Below are 14,982 nucleotides of genomic sequence, written 5' to 3' on the forward strand. Positions count from 1 at the left end.
CGGGCCTGGCCTCCAATTCAAGGCCTCTGCCCACTGCCCCCCCATTATTTACCGATCAGAGCAGAAAGCACTACATGATTAACGCCCCGCTGGGGCCTCGCTGGGCCTCATAATGGAGCTTCGAGCTTCCTCCCTCCTCTAGCATGTGATTTATCGTGTTTCAGGGTAAAGGATGGTGGACTGGGAGGGGCCAGCCCCGCTGGCCCAGCAGATCTCGGATCTCAGTGGCATCGAGCGTCAGCGGGAAAGTGGGCCGTGCAGGGGCCCATCCAGGCAGCCTGTTGGGTTCGGCCCTGGCCCAAACACGGACTTTGGAAAAAAGAGAACAGCCACACTCCGGGGGTAGCCAGGATCCAAATGCACGTGGCTGGTGCCAGGAGACTTTCTAGGCCTGTCCCCACGCGGCACCGGCTGGTTTCCATGGCAATCCCCACACTGTTGTCAGAGCTGGAGAGGCCCATGGGAGTCACCTGGTCCAGCCACAGTGGGGGCTCTGGGAGAGAGCCTCCTGCTCCTGCCAGCACCTAGCAGGGCTGATAAGGGGCCAGCAGCTATGGAGTCCCTTCTAGAACCAGATCAACTATGTCTCACTCTTCTCCCAAAGCCTTGATGGCTCCCCACAGCCCACAGGACAGCATCCAAATCCTTGGCCTGCACCCCAGACCCCACACACTCTAAACTTCATCTCTGCCTGCTACCCGAGCCATATTCTACCACATCTCTGGGCCTCTGCCTCTGCCTGCCTTCCCCAGGCCCATGTGCCATATTCCTGCTCCACCATCCCCCTCCTCCAGGAAGCCTTCCTTGACTCCCTCAGAGGAGGCTGGTCATTGTGCAACCTTGGTTGCAGCATATCTTCTGTCATGATCTCCTCTCTGACTGTCTGGGAGCTCCTGGAGGGTAGGGGCAGAGTCTGATTCATCCCTTTTGGGGGGCTGTCATGTAACAAAGCTGAGTCCCCTCCTATACTGCCACACTCTAGACAACCCTCCACCAGGAGCAAGGACAGACAGAAGACGCCGCTCAGGAGGTGCTGGGCTCTGGTGGGTGAAGGCGGAGGCAGCTGCAGTCCTGGGGAATAGAAGCCCCTCACCTGGGACCATGCTGGGCACTGGGGCTCACTGGGAAGCTCTCAGGACTCCTCACAGCAGCCCCAGCCAGGCTACAGCTTCCCTGGGTGTCTGTTTCTTCACCTTTAAAACAGACCCATTCAGGGGCACCTGGGTGGCTCAGTCAGTTAAGATCCGACTTAGGCTCAGGTCATGATCTCATGGGTCTGTGGGTTCAAGCCCCATGTGGGACTCTGTGCTAACAGTTCAGAGCCTGGAGCCTGCTTCAGATTCTCTCTCTCTGTCTCTCCCTCTGCCCCTTCCCTGCTCACATTCTGTCTCTTTCTCACACACATACACACACACACACACATACACGTTAAAAAAAAATAGACCCATTCACCTCTTCCCACTGTGGCCTTGAGGGCCCCTTTGGATCACATCCCTTTAGTCAATGTTTTGGGAGGAACCAGGGAGTAAAGGTGACGAGCACAGGCTTGCAGCCAGATACCCGCCCCACCTTTTACCCACTGTGTGACCTCTGGCATGTCACCTAACCTCTCTGGGCCTCTGTTTCCCCTTTCTGTAGATGAGGTATAACACTCATCTCATCCCATTTCTGGGGAGATTTAAAAAAGATAGACTATATACAAAGAGCTTTTGTAGTACGTCTGACACAAAGTAAGTTCCCAAGAAACAGTAGCATTAACCGCGATAATAATGATGCTGGCAGAAGCAGTTCTGTCGGTGAGCGCCTCCTTGCCACCCCCCAGACCAACTCAGATGGGGAAACTGAAGTCCGGAAAGGGGATGGGACCCCTCACCGCCAGGGCCTCAGGCTTTCATGCTCCTCCTCCAACAAACAGAACACAGAACCTGGCCAGTTTTCTTAACCTTTGTGAAAACCAGCAGCCACGGGCCAGCAAATCTGACTCTTGGAGAGCGTTTCTGCAGGGAGCTGGTGACGACTGACACAGTCTCCGCTGAACGCCAGGCTGCCCCGTTCTTCCCTATGCTGAACCCATTCTACAGGTGAGGAAAAAGAGGACCAGAGGAGGTAAGCGGCTTGCCAGAGGCCACAGCTAGGAAGGTACGGAGCCAGGATTTGAATTCAGGGTGTCGGCGCCAGGGTCCAGCACTCATGTGCCACTTCGGGCCTGCCTGGGTGTGGCAGGTCCTAACTGTGGTTAAGGCCAACACAGATCCTTCATCCACTCTCCTAGCAAACCCTGGATGGTGAAGTGCTGCCCTGGAGGGAGGCAGCCTTTCCAGCCCCAGTACCCGGCTGGCATGGTCCAGGGCGGGGCTCAGTGCTGAAAGACATTTGCCAAGTCGTCATTCAAACTGACCACATCCCTCACTTGCACACTCAAAGGGGCAGGAGGCTCACTCGTTCCAGAGCCCAGAGGATCACATTTTTAGCGATGAATGCAACTAGTGCTTCCCCGCCTTCCCCACTTCCTCAAAAGGCCTGATCAGCCCCTGCCTCGACAGATGCCCCGGCCAGCCTCACCCCACTCTGGAACTGAGTCACCACAGCAATAGCTCCCAGCTTCCACCCGGGCCCGTGTGGAGGTGCGACCACACAACGGGGTTTCTACAAAGGGCCACGCCCAAGTCTCCACGGGGCAAGGGTAACCGAAAAACTCCCAGCTGAGAGCTCACCAGCCATCGCCCAGCATGGACTCTGGGGCCAGACAGCCAATCTGCAGATCCCCACTCCCGCTAACCAGCTGTGTGGCCCTGGCCCTCAGTTTCCCCATCTGTAACAGCACTTCCTGCCTCATGGCGGGAGGGGTGGGGGGTGGGGGTGGGGCTCTGAGTTCAAACACACTGGTGCTCACCAAGGGCCAACACAGTGACCCCACTCAGAACTGGGAGCCCAGCGATGATTATTTTTCAGCCCCAGAGAGCTGACCGGGGCACCTTCCCTCCACACACCCCTTAAGTCCGTCAGATGTTCAGCGTCTGCCCGGCCACCAGCAGTGACACCGTGCCCACTCTCTCCATGTCTTCCTATCTCTGAGCTCACTCGGCTGGGGCGGCCCTGGACACACCCACGCCTCACCCCTCTGTCTCGACCACCTAGGTCACCTTTAGGACCTGGTGTGATCCCATCTCCTCCAAGAGGCTGACCCCTTCCTCTGAGCACTCCCTGCTCTGCTGGCCATTTTGCATGCCAAGCACACTTTTCTTAGACATAGCTTTTCCCTCCTGTTACTAATACCTCCTCCTACCATTTCCTGGGCAGTGCATGTGAGATTTTAACCTGCCCATATCCTCAGAGGGAGACACTGTTCCATTTACAATGAGGAAGCACGAGGCCCAGAGAGAGTAAATGACTCTCCCTGGGTCACACAGTTTATGGGCAGAACAATGGGACTCGATATCTTATACCTGGGAATCAGGACTGGTGACCTTACCAGGGTGCACTGGGATATTAACCATCACCTGGCCCAAGGCCTGTCTGTCTCTCTAGGCTAGAAGATCATCCTGACCAACCTTGCTGGAACCCCCTAGGAACCACCAAGTGTCTGCTTGTACCATTGGCCACAGGGAACGCTCCCAGCCCCCAGCCCGACTCCAAATGTAAAGCCCATCTTGGAAGCTCTGTCTCCCTCCACCTCCACCCAGCATTTCAGCCCCTAAATTGGTTCAGAAAACGCCTTCTTGACGATGAGCACCCACCCACAGCATGCCAGTTTAAAACAGCCTGAGGGTTTTTTTTCCACCTTTACTATAAAAAGACACCTTGAAAATGCAGCATTGGCATTTCCCTGTTGGTTTTCCTTTTGGCTTAAAAAAAACAAATACCACGGTCACTCAAAGGTTGAGAGGAAAGATTCAGGGAAGAGAGTTAGACTCAGCCTGCCCTTGCCTTGCTGGGTAACCCTGTGCCTCACTTTCCCCATCAACAGCACACAGCAACTCCCCAACTCACTCTCACCTCAAACATGAACTGAGGAAAGGGATCCAAGCCACACGCAATGGAGGACAATTTTCTCACTCAAAATCATGCATGCAACAGCCCCAGATAATGCCGGAACCAGGGACAAAGCTGGGGCCCTCTGAAGCCTGGGGCGGGGCGGGGGGATTTGACAAGGTTCCCTGCTTCTGACCTCACACCTTGGCAGCTCCTCCCTTCTCTGGTTCTCTGGCACACTCCTGGATGGAAGGGGGCAGCAGAAGCTAAGATTTCATGGTCTTAAATGTGGAGAGCAAAGGATAAAGCTCACCAGGTGAGAAGCTACAATGTCTGGGATCACTCTGGCCAAGGCTCTGGACTCGTGGGGTCAAAAGACCCCCCAAAACAAGGGTGAAAGGCTGGGCTTCCAGAGGCCCACCCAAACCACCTCACTTGGAGGTGAGATGTCCCTGGGGAACAGGCAGAAGTGCAGGGTCCAGTCCCCCATGCCTGCCCCACTGAGACCAGCCGGTGCTGGAGAAGTCAGGCCAGATGGGTCTGGGAGGAAAGGGATTCCAGGGCCCTAGATCTTGCCCGACACTCCAGAAGCAAATTAATTCTCTCCCCCACAGGCACCCGATTGCATGCCTTATTCCAACAGCACCCACTTCTATCCCGATGCTGGGCCGGACTGGGCAGCCTCCTTCTCTACCCTGTCTGCCGCTGGGGCTGCACCCTGGCACCCAAATCTGTCTTGAACCCACCGCTTCCCTCTGTGCCCTCAGACCAGGCCGTGCACAGCCCCTGAGAGCAGGGCCTGACACAGGCCTTCACCACTGCACCCAGTGCCCACCACAAGGCCTGGCACACAGCAGGTGCTCGAGAAATATTTGCAAGTCAGCGAGCAAATCTCTAGCCTGGAAGACAGCACCAGCCCTCCAACCAGTCTCCCTGCCTCTCATCTTTCCCCTCACCAGCCACCTAGGGACTCGCTAAAATAATTACATTAAAAACAATCATAGTACAGTTAACTTTTATTTTTTCTATGATTATTTATTTTTGAGAGAGAGACAGAGCATGAGCAGAAGAGAGGGAGAGGGAGACACAGAATCCGAAGCAGGCTCCAGGCTCCGAGCTGTCAGCACAGAGCGTGACACGGGGCTCGAACTCACAAACCGTGAGATCCTGACCTGAGCCGAAGTCGGACACTTAACCAACTGGGTCACCCAGGCGCCCCATAGTACAGTTGACCTTTAAACAATGTGGGTTTGAACTGCACAGGTCCACTTACATGTGGAATTTTTATAGCACGGTACTGTAAATGTATTTTCTCTTCCTTCTGATTTTCTTAATGTTTTATTTTCTCTAGCGTACTTTATTGTGAGAATATGGTATATAATACACATGGCATATAAAATATATGTTAGTCACTGTTTATATTATTGGTGAGATTCCCAGTCAACAGGAGGCTATTAGTAGTTAAGTTTTGGGGAGTCAAAAGTTATGTGCAGGTTTTCGACTGTGCAGGGGGTCGGCACCCCTAACCCCTGAGTTGTTCAAGGGTCAAATGTAACTGCAAACGTGTGCCGGGCACTCTACTAAGAATTTTACAGGTATTAGCTCATTTAATTCCCCACAACAGTCCTATGAGGTAAATGCTTTATTATCGCTCCCATTCTACAGAGGGGGAAAGTGAGATGCTCATTCAAAAATTTTTTAAATGTTTATTTATTTTTGAGAGAGACAGAGTGTGAGTCGGGAACGGGCAGAGAGACGGAGACAAAATCTGAAGCAGGTTCCAAGCTGGCAGCAAAGAGCCTGACACAGGGCTTGAACTCACAAACAGGTGAGATCATAACCTGAAGTCAGCCACTTAACCACTGAGCCACCCAGGTGCCGCATGACGTGCTCAGATCACAGTACTCCTCTGGCTAAGACCCTTCATAACTCCCACCTCCCCAGGATACAGTCCCAACTCCACAGTGTGGCCTCTCTACACCTGCAAGCCCCGCCCACTTCTCCCAGCCTTCTCTCACATCCTCCCCACTCCCCCCACCACAGGGACCACCTTCCATTCCTCCAGCTTTCCTTGCTGTTTCCTACTTCCATGCTTAGGCACAGGCTGTTCCCTCTGCCTGGACCCTTTCATCTTCTGCCAGCTTCATGTAGCCGACCCCTGCTCATCCCCCCACCTCTGCATTGATAGCACCTCTCCCAGAGGCTGTGATGTCCTCTGTCAGGGCTCCCACTGTCCAGCTTTTCCTATTACCCCCACCCCTGGCCCCCTGGGATCTAAGTGCATGGCCACATATCTGTCCTCTGCTCACCTGCATGGGCCACGAGAGCAGAAACTGAGGCACCACTGGTCTCCAGCACATAGCACTGGCTGGGGCACACAGTAGGGACTTAGGAAGTGTCTATCGAGGCCTCCATCTGGGGCTAGAGGTGGGAAATTGTGGGGTCTTTACTGCTACAGAACAAGCCAAAAGAGGTCACTGCTGTCCAGGACCAAGCCCAGACCTGTGTTAATAAGGCCCCTGGGATAATACCGACAAGAACAGCAGAGAGCTATCAGGTGCTTACTACATGCCAGGTACCAAGCACTTATGTTCATTCATTCATTTAGTTCTTTAAGTGGTCCTTAGAGATTTTGTTTTTATTGTCCCCACTTTACAGCATAGGGAACTGAGGCTCAAAGAGGTTAAGTCACTTGCCCAGGTCACACAGCTGGGAAGTGACAGAGTATGATTTGAATCCAGGAAACAAAGTCCAAGTTCTTAGCCTATAACTGGGGAGCTGGCAACAGCCTGGAGCAAGAACAACGGATCCCCCTCCACACTCCCCACCCATGGCTACACCAGAGGCCCAGACCCTCGGGCCTTGGACACATCTGGGAGATACTGCCCAGTGGCACTGATCTGAGCCCACAACAGGGCATGGGAAAAGGGAGAGAGGTGTGGTGGGGACACAGGGAGTGTGGCCGAGGAGGACCAGGAATCCACCCCACCTTGGCATGGGGAGAAGGCCGAAGGCCGCTTTGTCCCTGGGGCTACGTCCCTGGAGAGGCCCTGCCCCTCTAAGGAGAAGGAAGCCCTAGCCCACTTCAGCAGAGTGAGTCACTGCACCAGGCCAGGCTGGGGACCGTGGGAACCAGGACGATTCCTGCAGAGGGGGAGGGGGATACTGCGGTGGCGGCGGCCTGAGGAATCCCATGCATCAACCCACACCAAGGGCCTGGATGGACACACAGGCCCTGGAAAGGCTAAGGAAGGCCCAGGGGCTGGCCCGACCTCAGCCCTGGCTACCACAGTAGGGTCTTCCCTCTGTAGAGCAGGGACTGACTCCCCACTCACCTCCTCTGGCCCTGAGACCCCCAAACAAAGCTTGTACCCTCAAACGCACCCCTTTGGAGGATGTGGCTCTGAGGAGGGGAATGGTAGATGTCCCAGTCACAGTGCTGGGCAGTCAACCCTGACCTGGCCAGCCCCCGTGGGTGGCGATCTGCCCTGCTCACCCACCGTGACCTTTTATTTTCAGGGCAGTCAGCCAGCTGGTGGTGGACAGCCATGGGAGCACGAATGCAGGAGAAGGAATCTGCGTTTTCTCAAAGCCCCAGTGTTGGGCACACCCACGGGGGAATAATTAATCTCATGAGATTCTTCCCACAGCCTGAAGACCATGGAGGAGAGACAGGACCGGACCACGGGGGGCCTGGCCCCAAGGAGGGCTCACCAGGAAAAGGCTGAGTTCAGCATCTTGCTGAGGGAGAAACTGAGGCTTCCTAGGGGAGTGGCAAAGCTTGGGGTTGAAACAGACTCCCCAGATTCACGTGAGGGTACAGAGTAAGGAGAAGGCACAGGGTTCCACCTCTCAGGGCCCCCTGAACAAGTGACCCCTTGCTGGTGGGCTTTCTCCAGGGGAACTGCACAGAGCTCCCTTCTCCCCCACTGTGTCATAAACCTCCCCCAAGGTCAACACACACAGCGATCCCCCACCTGGCCCCTTCATCTCTGTTCAACCCAGCCCCAGCCTCCCGGGCCTTGTTCCCACCCCCCAGCTTTGCTGCCATACCTGGCCCTTCCTTACTCCCTCCTGAGCCCCTGGCACTCTCTCGCCCCCTGCACACCTCAGTACTGCACACAGTCCTGTTCACCTCCCTCTACTCTCTTGGCCCTGGCACCTCCCCACCCCAGCCACCTGAGACCCCTCCAACACACTTGCACGCGCGTACACACACACACACACACACACACACACACACACACACACACACACTCCGAGCAACATGTCCATAAGGCAGCAAAGAATGGGTGGTGTTAAGGACACAGATGATGAGGGTAGACAGCCTAGATTGAAACCCTGCCTCTGCTAGTTCCCAGCTGTGTGATCTTGAGCAAGCTATTTAACCTCTCTGTTCCTCATTTTCTTCATCTGTAAAATGCGGATGAGAATAGAGACTACCTAAGAGGGTAGTTATAAGAACCAAGACAGTTATGCCATTTGATGCACTCAGTAGGCATTCCACAAGTGTTGTCTTGCTTGTCGTGCCCATGTCTGGTGCATGCTACATGCTCAGTATATATGTGTTGAATGAGTGGATAAAAATTGGCATCAGGAACACACCTATTTGCCAACCAGTGGCCTCCCCACAGTACCTACTAGTTCCCAAACACCTGTGTTCCCTGCCACATACATCCCAGTGCACACCCAGGCCCACTCTGCTGCACCAGTGACCTGCAGGACACATCCACCTGCCCTACACTCCTGCATAACCAGCTCAGGGACACACGAGTCTGGTGCATACACCCCGTCACTCCTCTTTGCTGCACACCCCCACCCATATCTGCAGGGCCCTGGTGCACACCGGTGTGCACACCTGCCACACCCAAGCACACATCTGCCAACTCCCAAGGGCAGCCCTGATAGGCTCACACAGCCAGCCCAGAACACACCTCTGGTCAGACATGCACTCACTTGCTCTGCACTCTGGACATGCCTAGGACCACCACTGCACACCTGGGCTAACACATGCTCTCTCCAGTGAACACCTGCAACCTCGACCCCTCCTACACACCTAGTTATGCTCACCTGTAACCCAGTACTCTCTCGAGTGCCCGCAGGCACACACCTGTACCATATTCGCACCAGTGCCCCCACCCTGGCTGACACCTATATCCTCGTGAGTACACCTGGGTCCCGACAAATGCACCGTGGCCCAGAGTACATACCTGGGTCTCCACACGGACATCTGGGTCCCACACGTTCACACCTGTGTCCCTCTCAGCGACAACGCGCCCAGTTACCCGCACGCTCTCCCTCCTGCCCCCCCACCCCCACCCCCACCCCAGCTGATGTCCGGCTCCCTTGGCGTACCTGGATGTTGCGCTTGCGCTCGCAGGCCGGCCCGGTGCCCTGCACCACGCTGTCGAGCACGGCCACCACGTCCGGTGCGGGCTCCACGAAGCAGGCGGTGCGCGCGGCGCGGATCGCGGCTTGCACGTCGGCGAAGCGGAAGGCGCACAGCGCGGCCGGAGTCGAGCGGGACGCGGGGGACCCCTGCGGCCGCTCGAAGACCGCAAAGAGCAGCTCGCGCGCGGGAAAGACGGACACCAGGCGGCTGTAGAGGTCGCCGCGGCCCGCGCCGCCCGCGCACTGCAAGCCCAGCTGGATGTAGGACTCGGTGAGCTTCTTGGCGTCGCCGCCGGCGCCGCGGGGCAGGCAGATGCGCGCCAGCAGGCTCCGCGCCTGGCTCTCCTTATCGCCCGCGCGCGCCTCGCTGTTGAGCGCCAGGTACGCGTAGGACGGGGCGCCCGGTGGCGGGTCGGGCGGGTGCAGGAAGGCGCGCACGAAGCCCAGCTTGTGTTGCTCCTTGGCTCCCTGCTTGATCTTGAGAATGTTGTCGTCGGAGGGGTTGAGGTCGAAGGTGAAGAGCTTGGCCAGGTCACCGCGCGCATCCAGGGAGCGGATGGCGATTTCGGGCGTGTTCTCGAAGCGGTGGTCCTCCAGGCTGCGGTTGCGCGGGAAGAAGGCGCTGCCGTAGCCGGTGTACGTGGCGCCCACGAGCAGGCGGCTGCCCCCTGTGCCGGCGGCCGGCGGCAGCACCAGCCCCACGGTGGACGCGTTCGGGTGGTTGGCCGCCACGTTGAGCATGCTGGGGAACACGGTGACGGGCTCCGCGGGCGGTGCGGCGGGGGGGAAGCGCACGGCCACAGCCGAGATGTTGCCCCGGCGCCGCAGCTGGCAGAAGCCCTGGTAGATGGACCCGCACACGACCACCAGGCCCTGGCCGGGGTCCAGCTGCAGGATCTTGTTGTAATTGTCGGTGAGGCGCCGCGGGTGCTCACACGAGGCCTGGGGCAGCTGCGGGGCGTGACACAGAGGGCTGTCGGCCACCGGGCCCACGGCCGCCTCGGCCTCCAGGCTCAGGTTGGCGCCCGACAGCTGGTAGAGGCGGTTGACGGCCGCCAAGTACACGGTCCCCGCCGCGCCGTCCAGGGCGAAGTTGTTGGTGGGCGTGGGCGAGGGGAACCGGCGTTGGATCTCCAGGGCGCCGGCCCGCGCCGCCCCCAGGAGCAGCAGCAGCGGCAGCAGCGGGCACGGGGATGGGGCCCGGAATGGCGGGCGCGGCGGCAGGGGGCTGGCCGCGGCGGCCCGAGCGCTAAGGGGTGCGCCGCCCGCGGCGCGACGAGCCATCCGGGCGTGCGCGGGCTGCGCGGCGCGGCGAGTGCATGGGGCGCGGCGCGGCCGGGAGCCGGGAGCCCGGAGGCGGCAGGAGGCGGGGGGCGGGCCCGGGCCGCGAGGCGCTTCCTGCCCGCGCCAGCGGCCCCCGGCCCCCGGCGCCCCGGCCCGGCTCAGCCGCGCCGCGCAACCCGGGGGCGGGGCGGGGGCGGCTCCGCTGCGGACACGCCCTCGCGCCCCGCCCCCGCCGCGCCCCGCCCGGCCGCGCCCCGCCTCCCGGGCCCCCTCCCGCCCCGGGCCCACCTCTCCAAGCGCCCCGGGCCCCTTCCCGGGGCTGCCCGCGGACCCCGCCCCGCCCCGCCCTCCCACCTCCGGGCCTCAGCTAGGCTGTCGGTGGGTCCGGCCGCCCCGCGCCCTCCAAGACTCTCCCGCGCGGCGCCCGCGGCCCCTAGGCTCCCTTTCCCGGCGCTGCCTCCGCCTCCGTCGCTCGTTCCTCTCGCTCGTTCCTCCCTCTTGGCCGCTTGGCCTGTGTGGCTCGGCTTGTTTCCTTTTTTCTTCCTCTTTCTCCCTGGTCTCTGTCCCTCTTAGTGTCTCCCTGTCTGTGTCTCTCCCCTCATGGCCCCCAACCCCGTGTGTGTTGTCTCCCTCTTTTCCTCGGTCTCTGGCTCTGCTTCCCTCTGACTCCCTTTTTGCCCTATCGGTTCTGTTATCACTACCCATTTCCCCCTCTCCCTTCTGTTTTTCTGTCCCTGGCTCTCCCTCTCTCTCCACGCTCCCAATGTCTCCCATCCCTCGGAGGCCCCTCTCCTCCATCTCTGTCTGCCCCCATTCTTTCCCGCTCTGCCTTCCTGATGCACAGCCTTCCCTCGCTTTCAGCATCTCACGCTCAGTCTCTCCCCTAATACTCTCTTTCACGGGACACTTGTCCAGGCCTTAGAACCCTGGGCCAGTTGGGCACAGGGCACCACCTCCTCAGACTCCACGGTCTGCCCCCTAAACCTCAGCCCCATAAAGGAGGTCTTACAAGCGGCAGGGACAGAGAGACAAAAGCTCAAGGGTCAGACATACAAATCAGCAAAACATGGAGAAAGGAACTATTTCAGGCATGTGCCAGGCCATGGGGCAGGCTGGGCTGGGCTGGAAGAGTGACACCCAGAGTAAGGCCTTGGCCCTGGGGGGAGAGGGGAGTGGCCTCAGGAGGCCCACTGTCACCTCTGTGGAGACCCATCCCTGTGGGCTGCTGCCCCTCCACCCACCGCATCTGTCCAGGCACATCACCTTCCCTCAGGACTCGAATCACCAAAAATCCTGCCAGGTTTAGTGCAAGATCAGCAGAGTGAGCTGGCACTTGGGCCTGCTTCTCCTTTCTTTGGGTCTTTCTTCTTTCACCTAGAACAGGTAGGCACTGAGTTCAGGGGCAGGCAGCAATGATCCCAAGGTCACAGAGCCCATTTGCGAAGCACCCACGGTGCCCAAGCAGAGCTTGTCCCCTGCCAGGCACTATGCCAAGTTCTTTACATGTATTGACCCATTTAGTCCTGACAGACGCCTTCTGAGGCTGGTGCTATTATTATCCCACCTTACAGATTTGGAATCTGAGGCCCCAGAAGGGAAGGGACTGGCCCAAGATGCCTAGCTCACCGGGAGCAGAACTACAATGCTTGAAAGATGAAGTCTGTTGGCTCTGAGCCTCGCCCAAATCTCTCCCAGCCCCACACCAGCTCTGGCCTGTCAGAACCAGGGAGCTCCCATCAGGGGGCCACATGGCACCAGGAGTCCCTTGCTCTGAGGGTGTTCTGGCCTCAGCTCATTTGTTTCCACCTGGCCAGGAAGGAAGGACAGAGAGCCCTCTGTGCCCCAGAGGGTAGGCAGGAAAGCCCAGACCTACAGCTGTCCCCCTTGTTCCTCATCCCAGCATCTTCATCTTCCTGCCTCCAGCCTCTGCCCATCACGTCCGCCTTTCTCCAACCCCCTCTGTCGTCCCCGCTAGCCACTGCTTTACTAGCCAGGAGTGTTCAGCTGTAGGAAATCAGAGGCTCTGTTTCTGGTGCCCTGTCCCCACTGGGCTCAAGGCCACTCAAGGGACAGCTTGATAGGATATCCCAACCTCCATCTCTGGATGGGGAGGGCTCATGTTGTGCCACCTGTGGGAGTGGACTGGGTGCCCAGTGTACCTCCCCCACCCCTTCTTGGAGCCCTCCCCATCAGTCCATCTGTCTGCCTCCCTCCTGCTCTTATCTTTCTCTAGACTTCCCTACCCCATCTCTGTTTTTGTCAGTCTTCTCGCTCCTCCCAGTTACTCTCTTTGTCTCTCTCTCCCCTAGTCTCTTCCCACCCCCCTCTCTTTCCACTCTGTCTTTGTGTGTGTATCTCTCTGTCTCTGTCTCTCTCTGTCGGTCTCCCTCCCTATCTCCCACCCCTCTCTCCCTCGCTCGCCCCTCCTAGCTTCCTTCCTGTCTCCGGGCTCATCTTGCCACATCCTGCAGCTCCCCCCACTGAGCCTTGAGGAAAATGCTCTGTGTTGTCACAGCTCAGCCTAGTGCACATGATTCCTGGCACGTTGGACACAAGCTACCTGCCAAACTGAGCACTGGGAGCTCAGGAGCTACCCCAGGCTGGGGGCATGCAGGGCCAGGTTGGGCACAGGCTGGGTCCAAGTGTCCTCTCAAGCTGAAGTGAAAGTGCTGTGTTGACTAAGACAAGGCATTTGGCCTCTCTGAGCCTTAGTTTCCTTGTCTGTAAAACAAAAACAATCATAATAGCACACAGGCCCCTGGGAGGTTATAAGATGTAAACAACATAACTACCAGAAAGCCTGGTGTGAGGTACATGGCAGGCACTGGGCAGATGCCAGCTTCTCCCCTCGCATTGAGCAATGGTCCATGGGGCCCCTCTTCCTGTCTTGGGCTCCATGGCAGCTTGTGAAGCCACAGCCCACCGAGGGCTAAGCGTTGTACCCAGCACTGCCCTGCATGATCTCATGCCATCCTCACATCCGGCTGCCAAGGCAGGGGTCATCAAACCCATTTCAGAGATGGAGAAACTAAGGGTATTAGCAAGGTGAGGATTTAAACCCAGATCTGTCTCCAGATTGTGTACATTCTCCCCTCCAGGCCCATTAGCTGTAAGTTCCTTCAGGTCAGCATGGGTCACCCGGCAGCCACCCTGTATCCCTGGCTGGGCAGAAGAGGTGCTGATAAGCACTGGGGGAAGGAAGGCAGGAACAAGGAAAAGAACCCACATCTTCCCTGTCCTTGCTAAGATGCAGTGGGTCTCCTCCCAGAAGGGATTTTAGAGGAAACCAAGGGGAGATGCATGGTACCCAGGAGGGTGGTTTAGGTGGCACCCAGCATTAACTAACTTCAAGTTAACTAACCTGGATTGATCAATTCTAGACTGACCACCAGCTAATCCTGAATCACGCTATGATTTGGGCTCTTTTTGGTTTTTGTTCAAGACTTCTGATCATATCAAGGAGAAGGTCTCTGTTTGGGGCTAATGTGCCTTTAATGCCTCTCTAACATTTGTCATTGTCCTTTTTTAATAGAGAAAAGGTCTTAAGCTCATTGCCATTGACATCAGCCTTCTAGAATTTACCTACGGCCCCTTATTTTCTGGGTTTGGCAAGTGATACTCGTTTTTTCCAAGTATAATAATGATGTAAAGCTTGCTTGATACATGCATTTATTGCAGTTTTTAAAATGTGTGTTAAAGACAAATATGGAGTAGGCTGTAATCCATATGGTACAACACACTGAAATATGGGCAACATCGATAAAATCCAGTACCTTTTTAGATGAGGACACGGCGGCCCAGGTAGGGTCTTTGCCTGGACTCCTAGTGGTCGCTGACCAGGCTGGCCCAAGGACCGCAGGCCTGGGCTTTCAGCACCGCCTGGGTGGGGGCTTCCCCATCCTGCCCTGTCCATCCTCAGCAGAGCCATGAGGAGGAGGAAATGTTTTTCTCCTTCAATTGGAAAAAACAACAGTGGGGCCAGGGCTATGCTGGGAGGGGCGCCTCCTGCCCTTCTGTCCCTTGGGCCGGGCCTAAGAGAACGCTTTCCTGCAGGAAATACTCCTGACTCGCTGACGGCTCTGAGCACTGCTTTGGTGACAGGAAGGTGCTGGAAGCAGAATCCTCCAGGAGCCCACAGCACCCCCAGTATGGGCCCAGATAGTGCCAGGAGCCATCACTGCAGCTTCTAGGGGGCTTTACCCATCTCATTTCCTCCCAAAAGCAAGAGGTAGGTTTTATCATCCCCATTTTACAGATGGGGACACTGAGGGCCAGGAAGGTGCCACCACTTACCCGTAGCTACACAGCTTCTTGGCCTTAAACCCTGTTCTTGGC

The 14,982-nt window shown here is 57.4% G+C and overlaps 1 protein-coding gene across 2 annotated transcripts in view; it reads right to left on the reverse strand.

The window, feature by feature from the left end:
* PLXND1 (plexin D1) overlaps positions 1–10,647 on the reverse strand; it is a 58,800-nt gene extending 48,153 nt beyond the window's left edge. For both annotated transcript variants that reach the window (XM_042979548.1, XM_042979547.1), the window contains exon 1: positions 9,328–10,647. In XM_042979548.1, coding sequence (XP_042835482.1) covers positions 9,328–10,647 — 1,320 coding nt within the window. The remainder of the gene's footprint in view (positions 1–9,327) is intronic.
* Positions 10,648–14,982: the final 4,335 nt, after the last annotated feature.

This window comes from Panthera tigris, chromosome A2, assembly GCF_018350195.1.
Source record: "Panthera tigris isolate Pti1 chromosome A2, P.tigris_Pti1_mat1.1, whole genome shotgun sequence".
NCBI classification, from domain to species: Eukaryota; Metazoa; Chordata; class Mammalia; order Carnivora; family Felidae; genus Panthera; species Panthera tigris.